We start from the raw sequence: 27,690 nt of genomic DNA on the forward strand, positions 1-27,690 counted from the left end.
TTTAAAGGACAGTCAGGAGTGCAGTCAAAACAATAACTGAGACAGAGTGTCAGGTGATAAACAGTAATAACCATCAAATGGGAATCTTTCCAATTACACAACAGTGTTGTCAACCTTTTGTGAACATCATCATGCTGGATTGTGTCACTGACCCAAAATGAGACTGGAGATAGGCTGACCAGTTAATTAGCAACACAATTTCAAGCTTGTTGTGGCTCCTAATAGAAGTGTATGGGTATTAATAAAGGCAAACACTCCCAGAATAATAACTGATCTGCGCTGTCACTGATAGGGTGACAAATAACAAGGCTATTGTCTCCCTTTGTAGTCACACAGAGCCTACAGCAATTACCATGACTGCATTAAAAAACAACAACATGCATATTCCACATGTTGTATTACAAACAACACATAAAAAAGGTGCTACTAAATGATTGTTGGGGAAAATATAATTTATTTGAATTTTGCAGTATGTGGTTTCCTTATCTATATATAAAACATCAACCGTTATATAAAGACTAAAGCTGTTCTTTGGGTTTGGTAAAGCTGTCATATTGAATTAATATCTCAGCAGCCTGCAGGATGTAATGAAAGAATGCACCAAGGACTTCAAGTTTGTAATTTTTCCACCCATCAGTCCATTGAGATGTTGCCCCCTGTGTTCAACCAGACTGAGAAAGTTAAGAGCAATAGGCATTACATGAAGAACAAGGAAGGAAGGAGGTGCAGTGGTCTTATTTAGTGCTGAAACAGCTGGCCTTTTAATTTACTGGTTGATTGGCAGAAGTTAAATCAACCATCAAGATTATGTAGACATACTTTCTCAAAAACCAGGGGGAGGACAAAGACGCTTTACCAAAATTAGCAAAGAAAAAAATAAGCTTTAAAAAAGTTCAACTACCACACCCCCAAAAAACACAAACCACACGGTGGTTATGCCACGTTTTTAAAAATATAAAAGTTTAAGACAAGACTGACAAATATATGTGTCAAACTTTTTTTGTTCTCCCCGAATGTTCTTTTGCATGTAGGTGCAGCTGGCTTCATTATCGCACTTTACAAATCACCGTGCATCCATTTGCTGCGTGCAGCCTGGATACAGGTAAGAAAGAAATGCATTGAAGATGAAGGTCCCTGCCTTTTATTATCAAAGGAAAAAAAACAGTTTTCTACATGAATAGTCCTTATTTGTAATATTTTTAGGGTTTTCAGATTGAAAAAAAAATATTCATATCACAAGTCATTATTAAATTCTGAAGACCAGAATCTGGGTAAAGGGTAAAGTTATTATGTCAGCTGAAAATACTACCCCCCCCCCCCCCCCCCCCCCCACCACCAAAAAATAGGATCTTTAAATATTAACACCATGCAGTTGAAGTCCAGATTTAGAAAGTGAATTAGGAGAATAGAACAGAACAAAAGTGACAAGATGACAGGACGGACTGGAGGAAGCGCTGTTGCTGGCCGCTAATTATCTCAGTTGTTTCATTGATCCCTTAGATTAAGATTACCAGGGATGGAATTGCAAGAGACAACCATAAAATTGTGTTGGGCCATGCTTATTTGCCGTTCACTTGCATCTGTTTGACCTAGGTCTGTGCACAATTATTCCTCCCTGGCTCTGACTCACAAGCTAATAATGAAGGACAAACAAGAATTCTGTGTGTCAACTCCCCGCTCCCCTCAGATCTCATATGAAATCTTTGTCACTGTCAACAGAGCCGTGAGCTCTGGGTTTCGTGTCCTGCCAGAGGATATCCAATATGAGGCCATGGGGTATTTCTCTCTTGACATCTGTTTGAGGAAGAGTGTTCTGTTTTCCACTTATGAAGGAGAGGAAAGAGCTGAAGGATGAAGAAAAGGAGGATGAGGGGCACGATGAAGGAGTAGCAGGACACACACGTACCTGTTTATGCTGAAGAGTCTGCCAGTCGTCGCCACTCAGAGTGCCAGCGTTCCCATTAGCGACTCTTTCCCCTCCACTACTGTCTGTGTGACTGAGGAGGCTGCTGGCTGGGTTTTGACGGGCTGTTGTGGGACTGAGAGGGGACTCTGGCATCTCAGCTAACATCATAAAAGAAGCTGGTTATCAAAGATGTAAGCTGCAAACTTCTACTGCTATTTGAAAAAAAGAAAATCTCAAAGACAGGACAAAGAAAATCTAATTAAAAAATATTCTTACAACCAAAACAAAAATAAAATGTTTCAAGGAAGGCCTAAAATAGGCTGAAATATGCTGCAGATAATATTTAGAGGACTGCTGACAAAAAAAATATAGATACATTTTTGACTTTCAAGTAAAGATTTCAACAATTTTAATGAATGCCAATCATAAAAAACATCAGTGCATGCTTTTTTTGACCTGTTATTGACTTCCTAACATTTAAACGATAATACCCTGTAAGATTTAATCATTTAATACCATCAAAAGTCAGAATGATTGATTGTAACCGGATGTATCCAGAAAATCGATCTATAGATTATAACATGTATAGGCATTAAAGAAAATTAGTCAACATATCTTACCACTGCACAAAGGCAAAGCTAATAAAAAGCTCCCTAACAATAGTTTAAACACATATCCTGTTACATAAAACATGACTTTAAGTTTTCATATAAAGTCCTGAAATGCACAGGAAGTACAATCTAAGCTCTCCTACTGAAAACGAACAAAAGCTTCGTACCGTTAAGGTGAACAGCTGAATTCAGAGCAGCCAAGAAGAGTTGGTGTCTTCAACTAGGCAGTTTGGAGTGTGGATGAGAGATAACTGATGGAGTTGTGTGACTACCTCGAGGGGAGGAGTCACAGCACTGTGAGCAGGAAAAACAATATTATAAAATCAGCCGGCGCTACAAATATATTTAAAACATAAAAGTGCCGGCAAAAGTCTCCTGCAATGTAAAAAATCTCCTCTTAAAATTTGAATTGATTAATGTCATTTACATTGTAAGAATACAAACATTTATAGAACATGTATTATTCACATTAGTGCATACAGCACACACAGCGTTGTGCTTCCCAGCTACCTGTTTTTTTTTAATCCTGACACTATTTTTCTTTGAGATATTCATAGATGTGCACAGTGCAATAAGCAAAACGCCCCCTAACACACATCATTTATTGCCTTAAATGAAAAACAAAGAGTCCTTTTTACATTTCTTAGAGAAGACAAGTATAGTTTTACTTTATTTAGATATTCAGTATCTAAGACGTCTGAAAAAAGGGCTCTCTAACCACACAACTGTCAAACTCTTATCAAAGAGCTATTTACAGTTGCATCTGCACATTTGAAAATTTAAAAAAAACAAAACAAAACACAGCAGTACATAAAAACAAATAGAAGTGTTTAATTTAGCCTGCTGATGAATGCAGTATACCCTAGAGTGCAGACACGCAGCTGACAAACTGACAAATAACACTTTGAATAACTCTCGACATGTCTGAGACAAAATAAACTTTGTGGAAGACAGTTCTGCACAATCATTATGGATTTATTTTAAAAAAAATGTTTACTCTCAGCGTGCCACCTTTATCATATAAACGTCCTCGACGAGGGTGAGGACTAAAGGCCAGACAGCCACGTCCTTGTAATTTATCTCTTGTTGGTATGAGGGATCGCAAGGAAAGGCTCAGAAACCTTTAGTTTCCCCTCAAATAATCCAGACAAAGAATTAATGTGTTAGCTTAAAAAATATTTATAGCAATAATGCACAATAAAACGTGTTAAAAAGAAGCCTTTTACATCGTGTATATTCACAGAAGTAACAGCTGAGGGAAATGGACTTGTACATCTTCACAAAAAGTACAAGATTAGACTTCATAGCAGGTAATGACTGACTTGTGTATATTGTTACCAAGGTAACTTTCTGCCACCTACTGGATTAATATTTACCTGCCTTCCAATTTGGATGAAAAAGGTAATAATGTGTTTTTTATATATAGGCACCTTTCAAGACACTCAAGGACACCTTACAAGCAATTAAGTATCAAAATCACAATATGGATATAATAACAGTTGGAAAACACCATGGAATTAAAAGTCAATACATCATTAAATACTACTAGTGTCGTGTGTATTCACATCTTATATTTGTTCTGCCTCCAGCTTGTTCTGTTTCATTATAAAATCATTTAGGGATTTGAAACGAGTTCTTTTATTTGTTTTTGTTTTTCTAAACTCTTTTACTGTTTCACTCTTTCACAACTGGAGACTGGAAACCTAAAGGGTGGTGGTGTCCTAGCCTTGATTGTGTGTGACTCTCTTTCAGTTCAGCAACCAACCCACTGTGATGCACTAAGGCTCATAATGTGATGAGGTCCCCTCATTTTATTCCTCTACGTGTCCTGCAGACGGCATTGTGGCTCCACCTGAGCCAAGGACTCGGTTCACAAACCAGTCGTTGTGCTCGTTGCTGTTCCTCCAAACAAGACCGGGGTTCCTGAGATAGAGAAACCTCAAGTTGATTTTCTGGGAGAGGGAAGACAGGATGACTTTGGCAATCAGAGCAACACCACAGAGTAAGAGCTTAGACAAGGTCTGTGTGTCCTCAGAAGATTTAGGAAGAGTTAGTAAGGATGCTGGAAAAGGTTCTAACAGCATTCGTTGCAGTTATTACTGCCGCCAAGGAGGTTATACACCAAATAGAGCTCGAAAAGGTTTGAATGAATTTTGAGTGGGGTCATATTAATAACCCATTAAAATTTCACTTCCATCCACCAAGGTCTTTAAAATGGACAAAAAGCCTTATAAATTAGAAACTACGATTCTTATAAGTGTAATGTGTATTATCAGCATATAGAAAGTACCTTGTAAAGATGAAAATAAATAATAATAATAGATAATAAAATAAAAAATAAAAATGTGAGAAACTATGTTTTCTAAATATTCCCTATATGCCTATATTGACTACATATAAGCATATAGGGAATGATATATGGGAATTCTAAATATCGCTTTACTGGGGACGTCTGGCCTCTTCTTCAGAGTCAAATAAGGTCAAAGTTTCATAACTTTTATCTTTAAAACTGCACTTAAAATTCTACTGCCTTTGTATTGGTGACATTTAGGAAATGATGCTGCTATATGAGGATGCTAAATATCACACTATAGTCTGCACTGAAATATCATGTGATGCTTGACCTCTGACCTCATTACTTTTCTCATCTGCCTTTCTTTCAAGTTGACCTCAAAAAGATTTCTAGCTATTAAAAAAAGTATGATCAAGAGAAAGAGCATGAGCTGCCTAGTTATTTTGAAATATAATGTAGTATAATATTATCTACATTCATTTACAAATCACTACCTATTATCCATTACCTACTGATACATAATGTTTACAGTAAACATCTGTCGGGCTGCCCTTATCGGATGTTTACTGAGTTACAAATTCTTAGAACATGTTTAAAAGGAACAAAGAAAAATAAATGAATGCATACAAAATACAATACTTGTCTTAAAAGTAAATACTGCTTCATGTTTTGTTCTATAATGATGCTGCTCTCCTCTGTCTCAGGTACATGGTTAAAATCACTTCCTGCTTTTTTCTTCTATATTGTAAAAAGTGTCAATAATATGTAGCATGACGCTTCCTTCCTCTGTATTCATGGTTTATTTTCACCCTACCTTCCACGACTGAGCACTGCAATAAAGGTATTCTGTCTGCATCACATCCTCTAACAGCCTGGACAAAAGCCTTGTCTCATACGAATCAATCAAGTGCTTACCATTCATTCTTATTCATTGTTAAACAATATGTTTTACTCACTAATACTAAGCGCTCACCACTTTTTTGGCAATTATGCAAATTTGTCACCTATAAGATAAATACAGGAAATATTACACACTAGAGCCATAAACTGTATCATGGTATCTGCCAATGTGATAGGTGGATAATAGATAAATCTAATGTGGAATGACTGTTTCTCACCTTGAGACTTTCACAGCTATTAAATTATCAGATATTCACAGATTTGAAATGATTTTAAACAGGATGCAAGTGCAATGGAGCCCGTTGTGGGCCAGAAGTAACAAAACATAAATAGTTTCCATGGTAAATCCCATGTGGCTGTAAAAATAACATTATAACTCCTTTGGGAGTCATGGATTCTACAAAGATGTCCACAAAATATTTAGACTTTGGGGTGGTTTTGTAATAAGAAACTTAGATGATTATCAACTTATAGTTTAGATTAGGTCATACAAGCCCTCAAAAAACAAAAAAACAAATACGGCACTGGGTCATACATTCTCTTCAGGAGAAGACTTAGACTACTGCACATAGTTTAAGTCCCTTCTGGCCTATTTATAGTGTTGGCCCTCGCAACAATGTCATCTGTAATTTGACTCCATCTGTTAAGTCAGAGCATGAATGTCAGTTTCCAGAAGCAGCGCAGTTCATTTTCACGCTGAGTCTCTCACAGAGAGCTTCATGGATTTTTGGGGGCAGCCAAGAGGGTCTGGGGCCTGTAACTTCTTAGGAGTCCCAGTCCTCAGCTCCTGGGACGTGGACGATGATGAGGGCGAGGTGGTCATCGGCCTCAGGCCTAAATCCTCTCCTCTCCCACGGAGAAAGAGCTCTGTGTCTGATGAGGACTCGGAGCCTGAGCCTCCCATGTGTGGCTCCAGGAGAGTTTGCTTCGCAGATGCCAAAGGCCTCAATTTGGTTCAAGTGAAGGAGTTCGACACATGGGACGTGCCCAAACTGCCAGGATACGACACATCTGATGGGGAAGGCAATGATGAAGATGAATACATTCTTTCACCTCTTAATTTTTCCCTCCCGTTATTAACCGAGGAGCTACTGACCAAGGTCCAGGAGCAGAAAGTAGAGCTGGAAAAAATTGAGTTACTTCCAGGGACCACAATAGTAAAAGCGGTGGTGCGCGTCCTCAACATCTCCTTCACTAAGGCGATATATGTTCGAACAACTTTGGACTGCTGGTCCAGCCACTTTGACCTCCTGGCTGAGTACATCCCTGGTTCCAGCGATGGGCTGACGGACTGTTTCTCATTCACGCTCACTTTGTGGCCTCCATTTCGGGAAGAGGGGGCCAGAGTTGACTTTTGTCTGCGGTATGAAACACCTGTGGGGACGTTCTGGGCCAACAACGCCAACAAGAACTACGTGCTGTCATGTTTCCGCAGAACAAAGGAAAACGATCAGCCACAGAAGGAAAACGTGAACAAGAAAAGCTGCCTCAAGACAGCCAGGTGAGAATACAAAGTGATTTCATAAAACATTTTTAGGCACATTTTTTAGGTTTATTTAATTATAGGAATTGTGCATGGTCAGGGGAATGTCCATTATGCTTGTTATGGAAGATTGTAAAGGCCATTTCCTGCCTTGAATTAAATATCGACTATTCATTAAAAATGTCCTTTGCTAGTTAGTTTTGTAACTTAAGTTTTTTTGGTGATGACTATGTGAGGTCTATAATTTGAATAACTCATATAAATAGAAGAAATATGCTTCTTCTTCTTTTCTTTCTTTTTTTTTTTTTTTACATTATAACCAATCTAGACTTTGTGAAATGGACAACAGTCACAGTTAGAAAATACACAATTTCACATCTCACACATATAAATACTTACAAGTTTTTAACAATTTAACACTTTTTAATCAAAACAATTTGTGTATCTCAGCACTGTCACCTTACGTGGTTTGTTGATTGACGATAATCACCTGAAGCTACGTGAAAAAGAAAAGCGAATTAACCCTGACTGATCGCATTTTTAATTAATTAACTTATTACAGTTCGAACTCCAGCGTGGAAAACAGTTCAGGAAAGGAGTCGTCAACACAGGGAAATATTGCAGCAGGTGAAAATTTTCCTTTTCCCCACTGTGAAATGAAGAAATGACCTGAAATTGAAGAAAACTGCGTTGATAGCCCAGCAGGATCATAGATAAAATGTTTCTTGTCTCCAGATGTGGCCAACAGTGGACTAGAGGGTGACACTTTGAAATCTAAGAATGATCAGTCAGGAATGTCAGAGGAACATGGACAGAAATTACTGGTGAGTGGAAAAAAAATGCTGCCGATATGACTGATGACGCAACAGTTCCAGTTCTGTCCTGACATTGTAAATCCTCACATGCAAAATGTTGTAAAGCAGGGGTGTCAAACATAAGTCCCAGGGGCCACAATCGGCCCAGCAAAGACTCCTATCCTTTTATTGTAATTCTGAACATTCGTTACAACCCAAAGAGTAGTGCTGACAGATTCTTTTCATTTTACAGCAACGTTTCTTTATCATGTAGAAAAAAATGAGATGTATTATTAATATTGTACCTTTTTTTTAATAATATCTCAGGGATTAAACATGTAGTTCACTGGTCAGGCCCACGAAACACTGAAGTGGGCCATAATGTAAGATGAGTTTGACATCCCTGCGTTAGGGTTAGGGTTAAGTTTTCTACATATATGATGTATTATTAGCAGTGTAAAGGCATTTAAAGGATCGGTATGACTGTGAGGTGCAGGAGGAGCAGAGAGCTTAACATGACCCTGGTGCACTTTTTCAGAGAGGGTCACATAACTGGAGTTGGGTACCACCAGTATAACATAATGTGCTGTGCACCTAAAAAAAATAAATAAGAAGTGATACTTGCAGTTTGTGCTTTCTCACAGTTTCAATTACATTTAGTCAGGCATGCTTTGTTTTTTTTTAATGTCTTCTTGTTGTGAGAAATGCAGCTTTAAATTTTACCTCACTTGGTTTTCTTTAAGGGGCATGTTGTTGAAATGAATCTATCTGTGTTGGTGGACAGATTGAGAGCGGAGTAAACGACAGCCAAAGGAGTCGCAGAAAGGCTGCACGGATGGCCCGGGTGAGGGACTACTTTGCTCAAAGAAACGGAGACGCCAACAACGCAGATAGAGACGAATCACCTCCAGGGGTACCACAGGCAGCTCGAGAAGAAACCCCAAAGGAAAGCCATACAGATGTGCAACTGTTTGCTGAGAGCAACCGCAAACCAGAAGGTTCCCAAGCAAAGTGCAGCAAACCCCTCCTCAGTGTTTCACATGTTTTGTCACCAGCACTTGACCGAACGTCTGAGAACGAGCCAGAGAAATCTGAGAGCATTGCTTTGGCTGCCTCAGTCACATTAGCAGAAGGTGAGAGTGCCACGGACATCCAAGATGACCTGTTTGATAATTTTGCTCAAGCAGAACAGCAACATACCAAATCTCAGGACAGTAGTCAGGAGGCAGACATGGGTCATGAATACATTAGCAGAACAGCAGTGAGAAATGAAAGCCTTGTTGGCCAGACCAGCAGCTTCACATTTGGCACTGTGGTGGCTCCGCTGTATCACCAGGTGTTTGGCAGAGTGGGAAGTGAAAGTCAGAGAGGAGCTGGCTGGGAAAATCCTGCACGGGCTACACTGAATATTGGAGGCTTACATCCTCACACTGGCATGAGACAGATTAGTTGCACTGTTTCAACAGATATTAAAAGTAACAATAGTAAAGCACTTCGAAATGTGATTAATAACCAGAAATCAAACCAGGAATGCACAGACATAGCACCATGCAATAATCGTGTTGAAGAAGAAGAAGAAGAAGAAGAAGAAGAAGAAGAAGAAGAAGAAGAAGCAAGTTTAAGTCTGACATTAAATGCAGAGACTCTGCAGGTTCTGGCTGGGACTGAAAATACAGACCGGAGATGCACAAGCACACTTAAGGGTTCACAAACTTGTTTAGAAGACACATTAAGCTGTCCTGAGACTGTAAACATTTTATCGCAAGCAGATTTGTTGAATCCACAAATACCGGCTGAGAGTTTACATCCCTGGGGAGAAGCACAGGAAGACAGTGTAACACATGACCCCCAAGGCCAAATTACAGCAGAAACAACACAGTGTCCACTCCCAGAGAATCCATGTACACATGATAAAACTAATCTGGATGAAACGCACGCAAAAAGCGATACACATGAAGTCAGGACCAGTCCGCAAACATCATTTGTAAAACTTGAAAGCTCTGGGGACCTGCTGGGACATGTTAATGAAGAACCTGACCAACAGAGCGCCGACTTAGAAGAAAAACGCCATGAATGTGAGTTAATCAAAGCTCTGTGTCCTGGTAACGCATCTTTTAGTGAGGTTAAACCATGTGAAGACTTGCATAAGTTGAATTTGCACCACAATGACAATTCAGTTACAAAAGCAACTGTTCCTGACTGCAAACTTGTGGAGAAATCAGATTTCACAACACCCGAGACACTTCTGGAAGCTCGAGGAGAAACTAACAACATGGGAGAAGGCAGTAAAATGACACACGGCTCACTCAAAGATGAATCAAAATCCTCTGGTGAAACTGAGGTAACAGGGGAGTTGGCTGAATGCGTGACTACAGAGACACAGGAAAAAACAGAGCATTGCAAAATCAAAGCTAAGGAGGAGGCTCTCTGTTTAGGAGAAATCACTGAAGTGAAGGACTGGGAAATGATGGTTAAAGAAGAAGAAAACAACATTTTAATACACGAAGAAGAAAGGGAGATAGTATATTTAAATCCGGGCGTCTGTGAAGTAAGAGAAAAAGAAATTGAAAATGAGGAATTTGTCAAGGGGAGGGCAGTGACAGGAGTAGAAGAGGACAGCGAAACAATCGGAGAGGCTGTCTCTGGAGAAGATGGTGCCAGTACTGAGGTAGAATGTGCTCAAGTCATAAAGATGAACAAAACAGGTGGAAGGGAAGAATTAACTGAGGAGAACCAAGTACAAGAAACAGAGGGACCAGTAGAGACAGAGCTGCACACAAAAAAACACTTTGCAGGAAAAGAGGTCAGTATTGAATGGGCACACATCCAAGAAAACGAGGAGATAAAGGGAGATGGGAAAATAAACTTGAATAAGGAAGGTGAAGGCGGAGCAGAGTGGGAGAAAGAACCAAAGGAGGGAAACGGAGAGGAGCTGGATCCACGTTACGAATTCCTAAATTACAGAGCAGTAGAGGCGGAGCTTGTAGAATCACATTCATGTGTGGCGAAACAGGAACAAAAAGATCCAGAACTGTGTTTGGAAGAGAAGTTAGAAATTACAGGAAGCAAGGATGGAGAGGTTTTATCTGCTCTGGTGCACAGTGGGCTGAAGGATGGCGACGAGAGCGTACCAGTGAAAGAAAGTATAGGAGAAGAGCAAAGTGCACACATTCAAACTGAAAAACAATGTCTTCACACCACAAAAGCTCAGTCAGAAGATGGAAATGGTTGTGCCGCTGCAGAGGGGGGCGCTTTAACGGATGAACCTGAAAGTGATCAAACAAGCCAGGACAGCGCTTCAGCAGAGTCGGACTCGGGCGATGAGGTGGAGCTGTACATGCACTGCCTGAGGGCCGTCGGCACAGGAGGATGGTCCCACGAAGACATGAGCACTGTGAGCAAAAGGCCCCGTCTAAGCAGAACCAAACTGCTGTCTGCCACTATGCCGCCCATCACTGAATATCACGATGAAGAACAACACCTCAGTTGCCTTCAGGAGAAGCTTGAAGACAGCAATGCCGCTGTTTCCCCTGCAGAGGAGCGCATGGGTCAGAGTGTTTTGTCCTGGACAGACACGTTTTCCTGTAGCAATATTGCAAAATCACTGCTATATGCAACCCTGCTGGTGGTGTTTTTAGTTGTGGCATACCATTATGACTTTTTTGCCTGTTTGGGCCTCTACTTGATATCTCTGGTTTGGCTCTGCTGCCGAGAAGAGAAGTAACCAGTTAAAAATGACAACACAATGGGCTGAATTAAAATGTAATAATAATAATTAAAAAAAACAATATGTTTGATTTTAAAGGTTTTCAGAGTGTACATGGTACTGATGTGATACCCAATTCTTCTTCCAGTGATGACTAATGCATGATTTAGACTGATTTTTGCAGGAGATCTATGCTGTTACTTATACTGTAAACTCCTTTAACCCTGCACCATAACCTTCCGCGCAACCTGCTGCAAGCCCACCGAAATGTAACTACATGTCGGGGTGTCGCAGCATCGACTCGAACAGCGTGGATGGATGTGGCGTAGGGGGAAAAGGGGCTTCCGGTTACATCGTGAGTTAGGAAGTAGATTTCCAGCAGAAGTCCAAATTAAGCTCAAGAAGACACAGTTAGGCAGATATCACACACGTTTGCTGTCATAAGTCATTATTCTCAATGCTTCACTGTACATAAAACCTACATTACAATGGTTACATTGATCAGTTCTGCAGCTTTTTCAAGGTGAAATACACTACTCACTGAAGCTAATGAGAATGTTTAATTTTAATTTTAATTTTTCGATCATGCTTTAAAAAAATGAAATATTTTTCTGTTATACTACATTTATTTTTTAGTGTAGATGTCATGCGCATGTTTTTTGTTTTTAGGTGTAGCCTTAAAATCAGTATCCATGTGCAGGTTCATCCAGGTCAGGGTAGTCTTGAGAGACTAAGGAAAGGAAGGAAATTGGATTTCTTTGGGTTTGTGATGATGTTTTTCTAATCATCCAAGAGGCTTCTTCGGTTCTAAAAAATGGTAGAGGGTCCAAGTATTTAGACTCTGGTAAAAGGTATGAGTCATTACTGTTACCAGGGATTAAGGGCTGAAACCATTATGAGACCTTTCCCCAATCCATCATGTGACCGACTGAGGTCACCTGAGGTGAGGTAAATGGTTCTTAAATGGTGCTTTTCTGCTCAAGCTGTCAAAACACCGTATGCCACACCCATTCACACACACACATGATACTGAGTTACATCACTTTTTTCCTGCATCTAAGTGCTTTTTAACTAACATTTACAGTCCAGTGAACGCACCGGGAGCAACTCAGCGTTTAGTATCTTCTTTGGCCAGGTCACACTCACCCCAATGGTTTGAGTGGGGTCATTGAAGTTCCTGGGATGAATGAATAAACCCAGATAGAAATCAAGTCACTTGGACCCATAACTTTTGTTTTCAACTTTGACTTTTAGCTGTGCAAGCTGAACACAGCTGCTGTATGACTTCAGGGAAAAAAGGATTAGCGTTCCCTTTTAAAAAGAAACACCATAACATTTATAAGCCGGACACACAAAAGGTATAAGCAGGGGCTTCTTTTTGATTTGAAGTGTTTCTAAATAAAGACAGGATGGTTCCGAGGTATCATGTGAAACACGTTGTAATGCTGTCTTTTGTCTGGAAGCTCACTGACTTTGTTTAGTTTGCAGCCATGAAACTACCCAGTTAGTTGACCTAAAAAGGTGTTTCTCTCAGAAGTAAACCCTTTAGAGCAATAGCAATGCAGTTTTATTAGCATGGCTGACATGTTGACTAAACCCTATACCTCTTGGATTGTTTAATAACTTTTACAAAGTGAAAGATAGTCAGGCAACTGTCGTCTTTGTCAGACTAACAGGTGCCTATCTGACCTCTTTTTAGGTGTTTTTACTTGGATACAATTTATAACTACAACAAAAGTTTAAATAAAGCTACAGTTGTCCTCACTTCATATGAAATCTGTGTTTAAACTGAAAATAAATAGACACCCTCTCCAGACACTTCATAAAGTACACTGTACTAAAATCAGGTTGGACTCCCCTTATCCCTTCAGAGCTGCCTCAATTCACAGATTCAACAAGGTGCTGGAAACACTGCTCAGATAGTTTGGTCCCTATTAACATAGCGTCACACAGTTAGTGTGGATTTGTTGGCTGCATATCTATGATGTGAATATTCTGTTGCACGCTCTATTGGACATAGATCTGGTAACTGTGGACGCCATCTGAGGTCAGTGAACTCACTGTCATGTTCAAGAAGCTGGTTTATAATTATTTGAGCTTTGAGCTCTATTATCCTGCTGGAAGCGTCCACTGGAAAATAGGAATACTGTGGTCATAAAGGGACGGACATGATCAGCCACACACAACAGGAAGGCATCTAAAATTTTATTCATGTTGTAGAATGTAGTCCCTGTGATAAAACTGTAGATTTCTAATATTTGTTATTACCTCGAGTCCATGTGGACATGGTTCTGCTGAACACAGATGTAATAAGTCCACTACCAATGTGGATTTAGTGACTATTTTATTTTCATTGGGGTTACACAGTGTCCACCGTAAGGCATTACCTCATATTCTGAAATGACTGAACATGCAGTTAATAATAGATGTTGTCCTGCAAACAGCATTGACATATATGGTATTTAACTTTTTCCCCTGTTGTTCAGACAGTGTCAGTTTGTTTTCATTAGCCAGAGTCAAATTACCATCTCAGACTATAATGCTCTCCATCAGGATTTTCCAAGCCAATTTCCAGAAACAATAACCATGGATTGGCATCACTTGTGGGTTTTCAAATTCTTAGCCTATTTTAGAAAACATTGCATCATCTTTTCAAAGGTTTAATATCTGTACAGCTTTAGAAATGATCCTTCTTACACTATCCCATTTAACAGGACAGAACATCCTCTCCAGTCACCCTGTCTTAAATCATGATGGGGGTTGGAGGCGGGGGACTAGATCCTATATATGGGTCTGTTATAATATAAAAATCGTTTGGCTTCATGCAAAGAAGGGAAATGATATATAAGGATGGCACGTTGAACTATGTTCACAGTGAGATATTTCTGGAAGTGCTCCTGAGCTTGTGCAGTGATTTACATGACAGTGCTGCCATAGGGCATCCAGTTTTGATTTTCAGCCTCTTCCCTTGCACACAGAGATTTCTCCAGAGTCTCATCACCTGTTGGTGATACTGTATATTGTGATAATGATGACGTTGATGTCATTTTGCATAATATACAGTGTCCCAACTTTTTCAGAACAAGGTTTGTATACATAATGCTAGCAAATTTATTTTACAGGAAGGGCTTCCAGTAGTTTCTTCAACACATGTCCAATATTTTAATTGGAGAACTAATAAAAGAAAGCAAACAACGACAAAAACACACAAAAAGTTATTCAGTTCAGTGGGATATTGTCTAAGAACATACATTTTTTGTAATATACTATCTTTGAATAGTTTTAGGGGTTAAACGAATAAATCAGTTGGCTAAAAAACAAAGTTTAGTTTTCTTTTGTAGATAAAAACTTTTGCAAAACACAAAACAACACTGTCTGATGTGTTGTTTACGATTTTTCAGCAATTTACAGATTTCCAAATGCACCTGAACGCTTCGCAGCACGCACGCCAGCTCAAGAATGCTTCCACGCCTGTGATTGGACGACGCGCTGTCAGTTTATGACGCGTGTATGCTCCAGGTAGCCAATCGGCTTCCCTGTTGTTGGCTCGTGCGCCGGTTCGCCGGTCGGGTTGCAGCCTGGAAAAGGGGAAACGACTGGCGGAGGGTAACATCGGTGGTGCGGTGCTATGGACCCCAGGGACAATGTCGAGACCGGGGAGACGGAAAACCAGTCGGAGCTATTCTACGTGCCAATTCCAAGTGAAGCACCGTGCAAGAAGGAGCAGGAGAAACTGTCGGGAGTCGTCAAAAACGTCCACAGAAAACTGCGTAGGAAATACAGGGAGGGTAAGCAGCCTCAGTGGGCCCCTCTGTTTCTCTGTGGCCCTGCAGCCTATGGGCTGATACTGTTAGTTATCTCACAAATGTTGAAGTAACGTTAAAAAGTTAGCGGTTAATCCGGTAATCACGGATTTGTAAGGTTTTTTTTAAATTTTTTACTTCTGATTAGCTGTTGTGGTGGCAGACTCCAGTCGACAGCAGCGGGTTGCACCAAGCAAGCGAGGCCTTGATTAAAGCTCCTTAGAAATAAATTGTGGCAGCTTACACAAGGCTCTTCTGCAAACAACATCTTATCTCTCGCTCTCAAACCTAGTCAACACACATGTGACATTTGACTGGTGAAAGAAAAAGAGTAACTTCCGATTGGCTCCCGGTTGTCAATAAAAGATAACTCTGTAGACTGAGCAAACAGTTGCCGCAACTTATACAACCTAATTAGTGTTGTTTCTGAGATTTGCTACCGTTCAGAGCCAGACAGCGAAAATAATTTAATTAAAAGGCACATTGAGATAGGCCAGAACTCCCCCCCCCCCCCCCCCCCCCCCCCTTTCTAGTGGAGGTTTAACTGTGTCTTGAAGGATAAAAGAGCCAAAGGAGATCTTCAACTGTGGAGCTGAGATTGGGGAAAAGAACCTCGTCTTACTTTTTGCCAGGAGAAAAACCACAAAGACGACACAGCAGGTTAAATCCTGTCTGTGGCTGTTGCTTCCTGCTGTTTCTTTGCACACACGTCATGTAAAGAAGGAAGTTTGTGCAAGTTTGTGGAAGGTGAATCATTCACTTTCTTTAAATTATTGGGGCCACTACATATGAGAGACAAGCATGAGTCTTCTCCTTTTTTATTTTTTGATAAATATTCTCATTTTGGTCACAAGGGAAAACACTGTCTCTTTGTTTACCACTCTAATGAGTTTTATTTCAGGCAATTTGCAATTTGGGGATGATTAAAGAAGCAACAAAGTGTCTGTTTAATAGCAGATTACTGTGATTTCTTTGATTTGTTAATTTGGTGGGTATTAATGTCTCTTTGTTTGGCAAGCCTTGAAACAACATACAAATAAAATGACCAAATCATTATTGGCCCTTTTTATGCAAAACACAATGCAACCACATGCTCTGATGTTTGTGTTCAAGTAGATGAAATGGGAGGAGGTAATGGATCTTTTAGTTGCAATCACTGTATCAGTTCATAAGCATCCAACCATCTGTCTTGCTTCAATTTAAAAAAAAAAGAAAAGAAAAAAAAGGAAGTTTGGAAAACCCCGATCTCAGCTCATCAGCATGCATACGTAGCATCTGTTGTCTTATTTTACAGCCCAATCAGTGCGGTTAACTCCATGTTTGAGTTAGCAGTTGAAAGATATATTGATGAAAGATGTATTTTTTAACGTCCTCTGAATTTTAAATTTAACTACAAATCCTACAGAAGCTAGGATTTGTTCTGGTGATGACGTTGTGCTGTGCATAGTGAGGGAATCCATGTGGGAGGAGTGCACAAGAGGTAAATTTAAAATATCTAGAGGAAATAAATCTTTGGATGAGTCAATGGCCAGGACACAACGGTTTGCAAGATTTCTTTATATTTTCTTCTTCCAGTATAAACTAAGAATATGAATTAATCTCCTGCTTGAATGCATGGCTAGTTTGTTTCATTTGAACGGCTCTGAATCAAAATTATACAGTTGGCCATTTCACTGCTCAGAAATATGAAAGAAATCCTGGAAAGTTTTTTTTTTTTGAATAGTTAAAATAGTGTCGTAGTAAAATGCAGGCATATTAAAATGTCAAGTCTTGGTGTTATTTGTGTATGCGCTGCCCTACTTTACCACCATAAAACACTGCATAACCCTGGTAGTGTATTTAAAATGAGCTTGGATTAATTTGTGGTTTGAATAAGACCTCAGCACTGGAGAGAGTAGCTGCTTGTTTTGGAGCCTAGAAGAGCATAAAGAAGTCATCCTGCGAGCAGATCTCATGATTGGTTAATAAGCGAAGCATGATCTGGTAGGCTTGGCATGGAATCACAGTGGTCATGTTTTGAAAGCACTGCTGTTTACCACCAACTCCTATATAGTTTTCTTTTCTCCCTTCTGGTCATGGGATTTTTCCCTTGTTGGCATGTTTGCTTGTGCTACTGGCTGTCAACGTCTGAGCAGCTGCAAATGGAAGATTTTGTGGACATAACTTTTATTGTGAAATGACTGTTTTGAGGGTGGGTTTGTTTTGTTTTATTTATTTATTATTTTTAGATGCACAATTCTGCTTCTGTGCAAGCAGAAACAAGTGAGACATAGGCAATATTGAAGTACCAGCAGTGACCTGAGATTTTTCAGCCGTTTTTTTCCCCCCCCCTTTTTTCCAAGATCCGGTTTTGGTGATTTAGTGGATAACCAAAACTTGCAAGTAGGTTGTGAATGTTTTTCTGTCGTCATACAAGAGTAAGACTTGAAGTACTTGAAGCTGTTTTTTGCCATGTTTTGGATATTGCTGACCTTATTTTTAAGGGGGGTTTGATTTTCTCACTTAGTGGGCGACTTTGACAAGATCTGGCGTGAGCACTGCGAGGATGAGCAGACACTGAGTGAGTACGCCCTCGCCATGAAGAATCTTGCTGACAACCATTGGATCAAAAAGTGTGAAGGAGAGGGCCGGATTGAATGGTGTCGCAGGTATGAACGCCCCCAAAGGTCTTTGGGCATCTTTTAGGTTTTATAGAGCCTGGTGAAATCGGACTAATCTGAGCCTGTAAAATGAGCTTCTGTAAACGCAGTGTTTTGATGCCACTTCCACAGCGTCTGTCAAGAGTACTTTTTGGATGGTGGAATGAAAAGAGTGTTAGAGAAGGATCAGAAAAGTGCCACGCTTGCTATGGGTGTGGGTACAGCATCTACGAGTGCCCAGCCGTACAGCACCATCCCCAGGTAAGATGAAGTAAGAGTGTTATCTGTCATGAGTATGACAGATAACACTCTATATCATATATATCATAAAGTCTTTGTCCAAAAAACAAGAAAAATGAATTGCTACGACCTGCCCTCACTCTATAGTAATAATAATGTGCAATAAACATACACTGATTCTTCTTTTTATTACTTAAGTTACCGTGTTGTGTCGTGTTGTACGTAGTGCCGATGTGGGACAGTTTTCCAATTTCATTGTACTATTGTACTATGTATGACTGTGCAATTACAAAGAGTTATCTATAGTGTGTGTAATGCATATGATTTTGTGTATTATACTCATCAGGCATTGCATGTTGTTGTTTGTGCTACAGTTCGATTTCTCAGCTGGGGAAAATGCGCCTTCTTGATGTGGGAAGCTGCTTTAACCCTTTCTTGAAGTTTGACGAGTTCCTCACAGTCGGTATTGACATAGTGCCTGCGGTTGAGGTACGAGTGCATATTAATTCTGTTTTACATTTTAATTGACTATGTGCTTTTATACCATTTGTTTATTCACATGAAATGGATACAGTTTCCCACTTGGGTGTTTGCGTTATAGAGCAAAAACAACACCAGAAATGAGTCATGTCCTTTGCCAGTGCTGTGGTTAGACTATGTGAAGAAAATCAGCAGAACACAGAAAAAGTGACGCCCAACAGCTGCAAGTCATGAAAACAAACGAGCTGTGTAGAAATGTTTGCTGGCATAGATCAAGTTTGAACCCTGATTTCTGTTAAATTTGTGCTTTTTCAGAGTGTGTACAAGTGTGACTTCCTCAACCTCCAGCTTCAGCAGCCGCTCCAGCTGGCGGGTGATGCAGTCGAGGCTTTCCTCCGCCAGCTCCATAACCCCATCGATGCTCTGCCCGCTCAGCTTTTCCACGTGGTGGTCTTCTCCCTGCTTTTGTCCTACTTCCCCTCGCCATACCAGCGCTGGATCTGCTGCAAGAAGGCCCATGAGCTGCTGGAGCTGCATGGCCTGCTGCTCATCATCACGCCTGACTCTTCTCACCAAAACCGCCACGCCCTCATGATGCGCAGCTGGCGGGTCGCGGTAGAGTCGCTGGGCTTCAAGCGCTACAAATATGTCAAGTATTCTCACATGCATCTCATCGCCTTCCGAAAGGTGTCTCTGGCCACCACCAGTGACCTGGTGTCACACAACTACCCTGAGATGCTTTACATCCCTCAGGACTTTAATTCCAATGAGGAGGAAGATTGTGAAGACATCACAATGCAGGCGCGTTCCGAGTTTGAGGATGACCAGCTAGCTTGGGGCTTCACGGAGCTACCAGACACACCCTATGATTCCGATTCTGGGGAGAGCCAGAGCAGCTCCGTCCCCGGCTTTCATGAGTTAGAGGATCCCATCTTGCTCCAGAGCTAGGCTAAACCAGCAACCCTCCCGCCCTTTTCTCCACCTAAAGCCCCTTTCAGACATGGAAAGCATAACATCGCTGGCTTCAAAAGTCTGTAAAAGCGATGGAATTATATTTAGTTAATATTCCTAATGCTTTAAATCAAATATACCCCTGACAGTGAGAGAGAAGGCTACAGTACAAGCATGAGGTTTGACACACAGTATTATCAGTGTCAGCTTTTAGAAGTGTAACCACGCTTTTGAAAGTTTAATGCATCCTCTGGTCAGCTGAGCAGCTCACAATGAAGCACGGGACACATGCAGACTTGTGCCGTGCCCGCGCTAATGTTTCAAGGCTTGACCTAGAAAGATTGGCATTGCCGAAGAGCGACCAGGATGCTGATTGAGATGTGAAGCCGACACATTTCGATGCTGCCAGGTTACCGTAAATGGAGAGTGTGTCTGAAAAGGGCTTAATTGTCGTCTCCCCTCCAACTGCTGCGCTGCCAAATTTAACCAGCTGCATTCTTACCCCACTTCTACTCCTTCTCAAAACAATGCAGTTTGCACAGTGTGAAAGAAAAGTTTACAGATTATTTTCTCATATCCACACACACACACACACACACACACACACACACACACACACACAAAAGATGGATATATTTTGATAAATAGTTAGGTTTTTTAAGAGTTGGAAATCGAATACCCGCAAGATCTCTGAACTCCCCGCTCCTCTTAATATCAAAAGTCAGCTTGTCTACATTCTGTACTCAGTCTCTGTTTGAAATAAGCTAGAGTCGCAGGCTGCTCTGTACAAAAAAGCCAAATACAGCAAACCTAAGCAGCGCGACGGGGGTTTGATTGCACTGGTGAGACAGAGATGGAATAAGTAGACGGGCGTGTTTGCTTCTGGCACATACAGCTCAACTTCCTGAAAACTTTTTTTTTTTTTTTTTTTGATGTTCATTTTAGTTTTCCAAGACATAAAAAAATTGTTTGGAAATAGATATCCATAGTCAAACAGTCAAACATTGGTGTTGTAAATTGTGGCAATGCCTTGGTAACTTGGCATTCTATGAATGATTTTGTGTATCTTTTACCAAAAAAAAACAACAAAAAAATGGTATTTGTAGCATTTGAAACATTTTCAGAACCATACAGTAGTATTAGTAGGTTTACTAATGTGAAACGTTAAGTGTTTACTTATTGTGTTTAAAAAGGTACAAGTGCATAGTAGGTACAAGGTTTTTGTCTTGCTCTTCTCTTAAAGACTGACTTCATTCTGAATGATCTTTTTCCTGCTGTTGCATTTAATCTTTTTTTTTTTTTGTCTTAAGCAGCAGATTGGTACAACACTGCATGTCAGTGACTTTACACCAGTTTCCTTTGACACAGTTTTACAACTTTGATGTGAAAATACAGCACTCCACAAAAGCAGATGCAGAGTTCCTTAGAAAAATCACAGAGAGAAATTTACACTCACTCTTGTAAAAAAGGTGAAATATTGTAAAATTTAGAAAGCGAGGTCGGATCTGAAAATGCTGTATGCTGCAGGGAGGTTTTAGCTAAGACACTACCAGGTGAAATGTTATTGTGTGTTCCTGCTGGTTCCTGAATAGACTAAATGTGTGGGTGTGGCTTAGACTGTGTGACTGAAGAAGTGAATTTCTAGTGTGTGGAATTTCTTTTGGTTGGTTTTTTGTTTTTGTCAGTGGCACTTTATCATTGATCCCAAAGGGTGTCACAAAATGTTGTTTCTTTTCACAATTTTACAACCAATGTGATAGGCCCACAAAACGATACCAATAATAACTATAAGGTGCCTTCTGTGTTTTTGTTTTGTCCATCATATTAGTGGATATGTGTTTATGTAATGCAGTGTGCTTTTGCCATTTCCATATCATTTTCTGGTTAATGCATATCTCTGCTGTTTTGTTTTTTCTTCCTGATTTTTAACAGGAGAAAAAAAATTCACAGTACATATTCAGACTTTAAAGGGGCGTGTTTTGTGATTTTTTTTTTTGTCTTCCAGTGTTTCTTTTGGCCTATTTGCATGATATGGATCATCTTCATTATCAGCATTTTCAACAGTGCAGAACAATGTGTCCTTACAGTACCATTGTATTTCTCTTTTATAAATGAATGTAAATATAAGGTGGCGGTGTGTGTTCCTTCTTTTGTGCTAAGATTTTTATATTAAAAAAAAAAAATCAGTTGTTTACAACTTAGAACGTCCACGGCTCTCTTTTACAACTTGGTCAGAAGTTCTTCATCTTCCTCTGATAGTACTATACAGAAATAGTAGTTGTTGTTTGCTTTTTTTGTTTAAAAAAAAAAAAAAAACATTCAAACCCCATGGCCGCAGAGTTTTTAATTAATAATATTAAAAAAGGAGTGTTAGTATTTTTGTAAGGAAGGGATGTCATATTTATTTTACATTGTACAGCCCACTTTGATGGGGCTAGACCGTCGAGTAGGCCAGAGCAGTGAAACTCCCCTTTCAGTCTGAGCAGACACATTTAACTAAACTTTTAATCCCTGAGATTATGATAATATAAGGAAAAAGTGCAATTTCATGATAGAATGTGTAAAATAACAAAAGGTTCTTGTAGCTTATTGCCCAGATTTATAAAATCTAAAATTATCAGGTTTATAAAGTCTCGTTTTGTTAATTCAGATTTTTTTTCAGACCCACTTTAGAAAAACTTAAATTTCTTCAGTAGATGGTGAAGAAATTGGTGATGTGATGGAATTTTTGGTAATTTCATTATTTAACTATTACATGCACCACACAAAGATGAACTCCTTCAAAGCCATCCAGTTATTGTCTTTGCCAGGCTGGTTCTGACCCTCGCACCGTATGTTTGACACCCCTGTAAAGTGATGGGAGACCTCTAATCTCTAAAGGGTTATCTAAACATATATGTGGTCAAAAGAGTGGCTGGTAGGGTCTCACATTGAGCCCACACAGAAATCAGAACAACTTAAGTGTGCTTTAAACAATGCTCATCCAAAGTCTCTAAAGTTGTAGTGGAGAGAAGCAGAAATGCAATTGTTCATCTGGTGTTTTAATAATAGTAGCAGAGTGCACTGACTGGGACGTTGGTCCAAAGTCTTCCATAAGCGTTCAACTAGGGTTAAAATTTTGGGAATATGAAGCTATGCAACTCACATAATTTTCATGCTCGTCAAACCATTTAGCGACCCCTCGTGCCCTGAGGATAGAAGTAAAATCATGGAAGAGACCGCTTCCATGTCCACAGGAAAAAGGCGATTACTAAAAAAAAAGTTAATTAAATTGTAAATATCTACAAGGGAAAATGTAGGCCTAAACCATGTCGGGGGAAAAACGGCAACAAACTGGATTTTCTAAATGCAGGGGTCAAATAATCGGATCTTCCTTGAATGTGTCATTTGTTAGTTCCTGCCAGCACGGAGAAAGTTTACTCTACTGTTTTGGCGGCGGGGGGTCTTATCTTAGTTTAACTGAGCGAACTCAATAAATAAATAAATAAATAAATGAAAAAAAAAACTGCATCAACAATACGGTTTGGACGTTTGAACTTTTCAACACCAGTTCTGACCCTTTATGCTTACCGTAGTCTTAGCACAATCATGGCGACTGTCATCTGACTGAAAAGTTTTGATGTGAAACTTTTTGAACTGATGTCTTTCACAGTCCCGCTGGCTGGCGTCAGAATAACCCAACTGCGATCGTTTATAATCGTGCCAAACGTCAGATGGAAGAATACAAACAAGTGACATCCAAGATGTGAGTGTTTTGACCGCTGACACTAACCGTCCTGAAGATGTGCCGCTGAGGAGCTAACGCCAGCTAAGCTAGCTACTTTCAACAAGTTAGCCCGCTGGCTAAACCGAGTTTGAATGTCACAGCGGACAGCAGACCGGGTAATATCTGACTTAAATGCCATTTTTTAGTTTCAGGTCGTTGGTATTTAATTTAAAAGGAAAATGTGTCGTTTTCTACGTTACTGTGTCAGTCACTGCCTTCACGCAGCGATGACCCGGCTGGAGGAAGTCAACGGAGAGATGAGCATGTGGTCATCAGTCCGGTGGCTAGGCTACTTGTCCGGGCTTAACCTGCTCGTGGCCCTGTGCATAGGTCTCTATGTCCGGTGGGAAACAAGCGCGGAGTCCGCTCTTCTTGTCATTTTTGTTTTGGCCCTGGTTGTCCTTGGAATAGCCATTGGCCTCTACTACTTCAGTATGGAGAGGATGAGCCTCAACATCCTCCACCTGTGGTTCGGTTTCTTGCTGGGTCTCCTGTGTTTCCTCAACTCCCCCGCCCTGGACGTCGACGTCAGGGAGCAGGTTACCAACTACCTGCTGCTGGCCAGCGTGGCTCTGAGGACACTGTGGGCACTGCTGGAGAGACTGGTTGGATGTGCTAGGTATCGCCCTGCCTTCTTGACCTCCGCGGAGCGCCTGGAGCTAGCTGGCTTTGCGATCGCCAGCACCGCGCTGCTCATTCAGAAGTCCCTGAGCGTGATGGTGCTCGTGGTCGCTCTGGGCACGGTCATGGTTGCGCTGCGGATGAAGGCGCTCCTGGCGCTCGCCAACCTGGCCTGCTTCGCTGTCATCACTGCCGTGCTGTTCTTTAAGTCTCTGAACATTACCACCAACCCGTTCGCCCTCTCCTGCTTCTTCAGCCAGCTCATCTGCGACCCTCTGCTCGATGTCTACTTCAGCGGCCTCTCTGTGACCGAGCGCTGGCAACCGTTTCTGGTGTGGAGGGGGCTGTGGCGCCGGGTCTCCCTCCTGCCCCTGCTGGCGGTGGAGGTGAGCTTCATCGTCCTTTCTGCTGTGAGACTTTTAGACCAGGAACAGTGGTACCGCACGATCCCAGCCTTCGTGGTGTGTGCGCTCTTCTGGGGTATTTGCCACATGGTGTTTGTCATCACTGTGTGGGGTTTTCACTCTAAGCTCAGCGAATGCCAGAGGCTGTGCTGGTCGGAGGTCAGCGGCCTGGACAAGGTGATGGCCTCCAGAGGCATGCGACATTTCTGCCTCATCTCTGAACGCCTGGTGTTCTTTACTCTGGTGTCCACGGTAGCTGTGGGTGCTCTGTGCTGGCAGGTAGGTCTGTCTCAAAAATGCTTTACTGCTGCAGCACACGGGTTATTCTGTTTCCTGTTTCATTTTTTCCTTTACGTGACTCTTGTAAATTTGCTCAGCAGGCCAAAAACAGTTTGTTTGTGAGCACTTTCCTGCTCATTCTGCCCCTGGAGTCTCTGTTCCATGGACTCTTCCATGAGCTCGGGAACACCCTGGGAGGAACATGCGTGGGCTATGCAGTGGTCATTCCCACCAACTACTGCAGGTAGAGGACCAGCGTTGTATCTGAGAATTAGAAACCTCTCCAATTTAGACCACATTCAGATTCATGTTTGGATTTACATCATTGATATTCTGTGCGCACAAATGAAATGGAATTCTGAAAGTGGCATAATTCTCCTTCCTGTTACAGTCCTGACGGTCAGCCGATGCTGCTGCCTCCAGGCCAGGTGCACGAGTTGAACAGGCGCTCTACGGGTATGTTGAACAACGTGCAGCGCTTCTTTGCCCACCACCTGATTGAGACGTTTGGCTGTGACTATTCCACCAGCGGGGTAACCCTGGAGGCTCTGCAGTCCAAGATGAAATCCTTTCTGGACCTCCGTACCCCAGACGGCCCACGCCACGACACCTACGTAATCTTCTACAGTGGCCATACACATCGCACTGGCGAGTGGGCGCTGGCAGGTGAGAGAGGCTTTAAGTTGAAGCAGTCATGATTGGGACTCGCTTTTTTCTAAACCTGCGTATGTATTTGAAGGGAAAAAAAGTTTGGCACTTTCCAAAAAGGAAACCTGGGTTGTTGTAAAAACATATATTTTTAACCAAGTATTGAATTGAAGTTTAATTTATTTGAGTATAAAATGCTGTTTTGTTTATTAAATAGCCAGAAATATTAGGAAAATGGATATTAATGCATACTACATCCTAAATGTACAATCAGTCATGCATATGTCTGTAGGTACTCCACCCAGAGGCCAATTTTTAACTAGCAAAAACCCTGGCAGTAGGATAATGCAAAAAAAGAAAGAAAAGAAATAGAGACCTCTCCCAGGCCTCTGGCAGAGGACCTGAGCTTGAAGGATTAACCGCCCCATTTTTTATTTTTTTTATATATATATACATATATATATATATATATATATATATATATATATATATATATATATATAAATAAATAAAAAAAAAAAATCAGCTGTTTCATGCGCACATCTTTAGGTGGAGACACTCTACATCTGGATCACATCTTGGAGTGGTGGAGGGAAAAGAACACCAACTTCTGTTCCCGCCTTGTTGTGGTGCTCGACTGTGACAACTCTCTGCCATGGGTGAAGGCGGTTACGAAGGTGGAAAATCTGTATGTTGCCATCCAGGGAGCGACGCTCTCCAGAGCGGCGGACGTCGAGCTGCATGACCTGCCGCAGCTCGGAGACTTCACCTCCGAGTGGGTGGAGTACAACTGCAACTCAAACAGCAACATCCAGTGGTCAGAGAGGGGCAGGGCGGTTTCTGCTGCTTACGGCATCTCCAAACACTGGGGCGACTACACGCTGCACCTACCAACAGGAAGCGACGTCACCAATCACTGGAGCATGTACTTCCCCCGGGTTACCTATCCCGTGGTCCAGCTGGCGCTGTGGTGCGGCAGCCTGAACCTGCTGTGGACCTGCAGCGCCTGCCTGCGATGTCTCAAGAGACTCAAGCTCAACTGGTTTCCACCAGCAATACTGGACACGGGGCAGGGCTTCAAACTGGTCAGATCATAGAAATATGTGTGAACCTGTTTTTATTTGAAGAATATATTTCTAAAAAATATTTTCTAAAGTTTTTGTTTGTTGTTGTTAGGTTTGGGGGTTTGTTTGTTTTTTTTAAATTCTTTTTGTATCCCAAAGACGGGCAGCTGTTGGATTATAAGATTGTTAACCAGAATCCTTTCAAGTTACTTTAAAATAAGCCAGTTACTGATTGGGATGTTGATAGAGTTATTATTTAAAGTGTCTGAAAAGCAGTTCTGTTAATGTGTGACTGGATTCGAAGGTCTTATTCTTTCTTCCCCAGACATTAGACAAATACACAATGCAAGGTGAGACTGAACATGGACCCTATTTTGCACATTTTAGCACCGTATTGACTGTTGATCTGAGCCACCTCAGTTTTCTGCACATTCACACAGGTGCCTTTTAGCTTCACCAAAACTCAGACTTGCTAGGCTGATTGTTTTTAACCTTAAACCAAAGAGTCGACGGTACGTTTTCAGAGGAGGATCTCAGGCATAAAAGCTGTTCTCTGCACTCTTCAGCTGCAGGTTTTGCTATTATTATTCTGTTATGATGAAATGATTCCTCGTACATTTTTCTGCACTCCTACAAATATTTTGTCACTCGTTGCTTACTGCATGCTTGAATGCACTGCTTTGTCTGTTCTAAACAATATTTTAGAATGCCTTTTACCAGGTGATCTTTAAATCCACTCCTGCTGCTGCAGGGAGTCCTCGAAGACTTAATTGTACCAATGCACTACAAGCCAGGTACCGGAAGACCTGCAGTCTCTCTTGTAATGGACCACAGGAATTTGTTTTCTTCCTGGGGGTTTATTACAGTTCACTGAACTATGCAACTGTATGCCAATAGGCTGTGTGTGTGTGTGTATAGAAAGGGATTCATGGGAAGAAAACCTGTTGGAGCTATGCAATAAAAAGTCAAATATCACTCTAATGTATGAACTTGCTTATCTCCTTATATTATTTTTTAAAAAGGGGTATCATTTCGTCCAGTTCAAAGTTGCAGAGGTGCTGTTACTCATCAGTGCCATTGAGTCCGCTTGGATTCTGCTTAT

The 27,690-nt window shown here is 41.1% G+C and overlaps 3 protein-coding genes across 4 annotated transcripts; all 3 read left to right on the top strand.

Moving 5' to 3' along the window:
- The first annotated feature begins 3,097 nt into the window (after positions 1 to 3,097).
- Positions 3,098 to 13,457, top strand: ppp1r3ab (protein phosphatase 1, regulatory subunit 3Ab). The gene is made up of 4 exons (XM_085412761.1): positions 3,098 to 7,211; positions 7,756 to 7,820; positions 7,929 to 8,017; positions 8,772 to 13,457. Exons 1-4 carry the CDS (start codon positions 6,370 to 6,372, stop codon positions 11,709 to 11,711), a joined length of 3,936 nt encoding a protein of 1,311 aa, XP_085268887.1. The 5' UTR covers positions 3,098 to 6,369; the 3' UTR covers positions 11,712 to 13,457.
- Positions 13,458 to 15,229: 1,772 nt separating this feature from the next.
- Positions 15,230 to 20,749, top strand: samtor (S-adenosylmethionine sensor upstream of mTORC1). The gene is made up of 5 exons (XM_085412769.1): positions 15,230 to 15,481; positions 18,003 to 18,144; positions 18,268 to 18,396; positions 18,750 to 18,864; positions 19,171 to 20,749. Exons 1-5 carry the CDS (start codon positions 15,322 to 15,324, stop codon positions 19,801 to 19,803), a joined length of 1,179 nt encoding a protein of 392 aa, XP_085268895.1. The 5' UTR covers positions 15,230 to 15,321; the 3' UTR covers positions 19,804 to 20,749.
- Positions 20,750 to 22,441: 1,692 nt separating this feature from the next.
- Positions 22,442 to 27,563, top strand: tmem168b (transmembrane protein 168b). 2 transcript variants are annotated; one of them, XM_085412764.1, is made up of 4 exons: positions 22,442 to 24,876; positions 24,975 to 25,120; positions 25,268 to 25,542; positions 26,074 to 27,563. In XM_085412764.1, the coding sequence occupies exons 1-4, from the start codon at positions 23,752 to 23,754 to the stop codon at positions 26,619 to 26,621; spliced, it is 2,094 nt and encodes a 697-aa protein (XP_085268890.1). In that variant the 5' UTR covers positions 22,442 to 23,751; the 3' UTR covers positions 26,622 to 27,563. The 2 variants fall into 2 exon arrangements, with proteins under 2 accessions (XP_085268890.1, XP_085268889.1); XM_085412763.1 differs by having other exon boundaries at positions 22,444 to 24,876; positions 24,978 to 25,120.
- Positions 27,564 to 27,690: the final 127 nt, after the last annotated feature.

The sequence above is a fragment of the Rhamphochromis longiceps genome, linkage group LG7 (assembly GCF_057381845.1).
Source record: "Rhamphochromis longiceps isolate RC_006_pf linkage group LG7, R_longiceps_female_GT1.1, whole genome shotgun sequence".
Classification (NCBI taxonomy): domain Eukaryota; kingdom Metazoa; phylum Chordata; class Actinopteri; order Cichliformes; family Cichlidae; genus Rhamphochromis; species Rhamphochromis longiceps.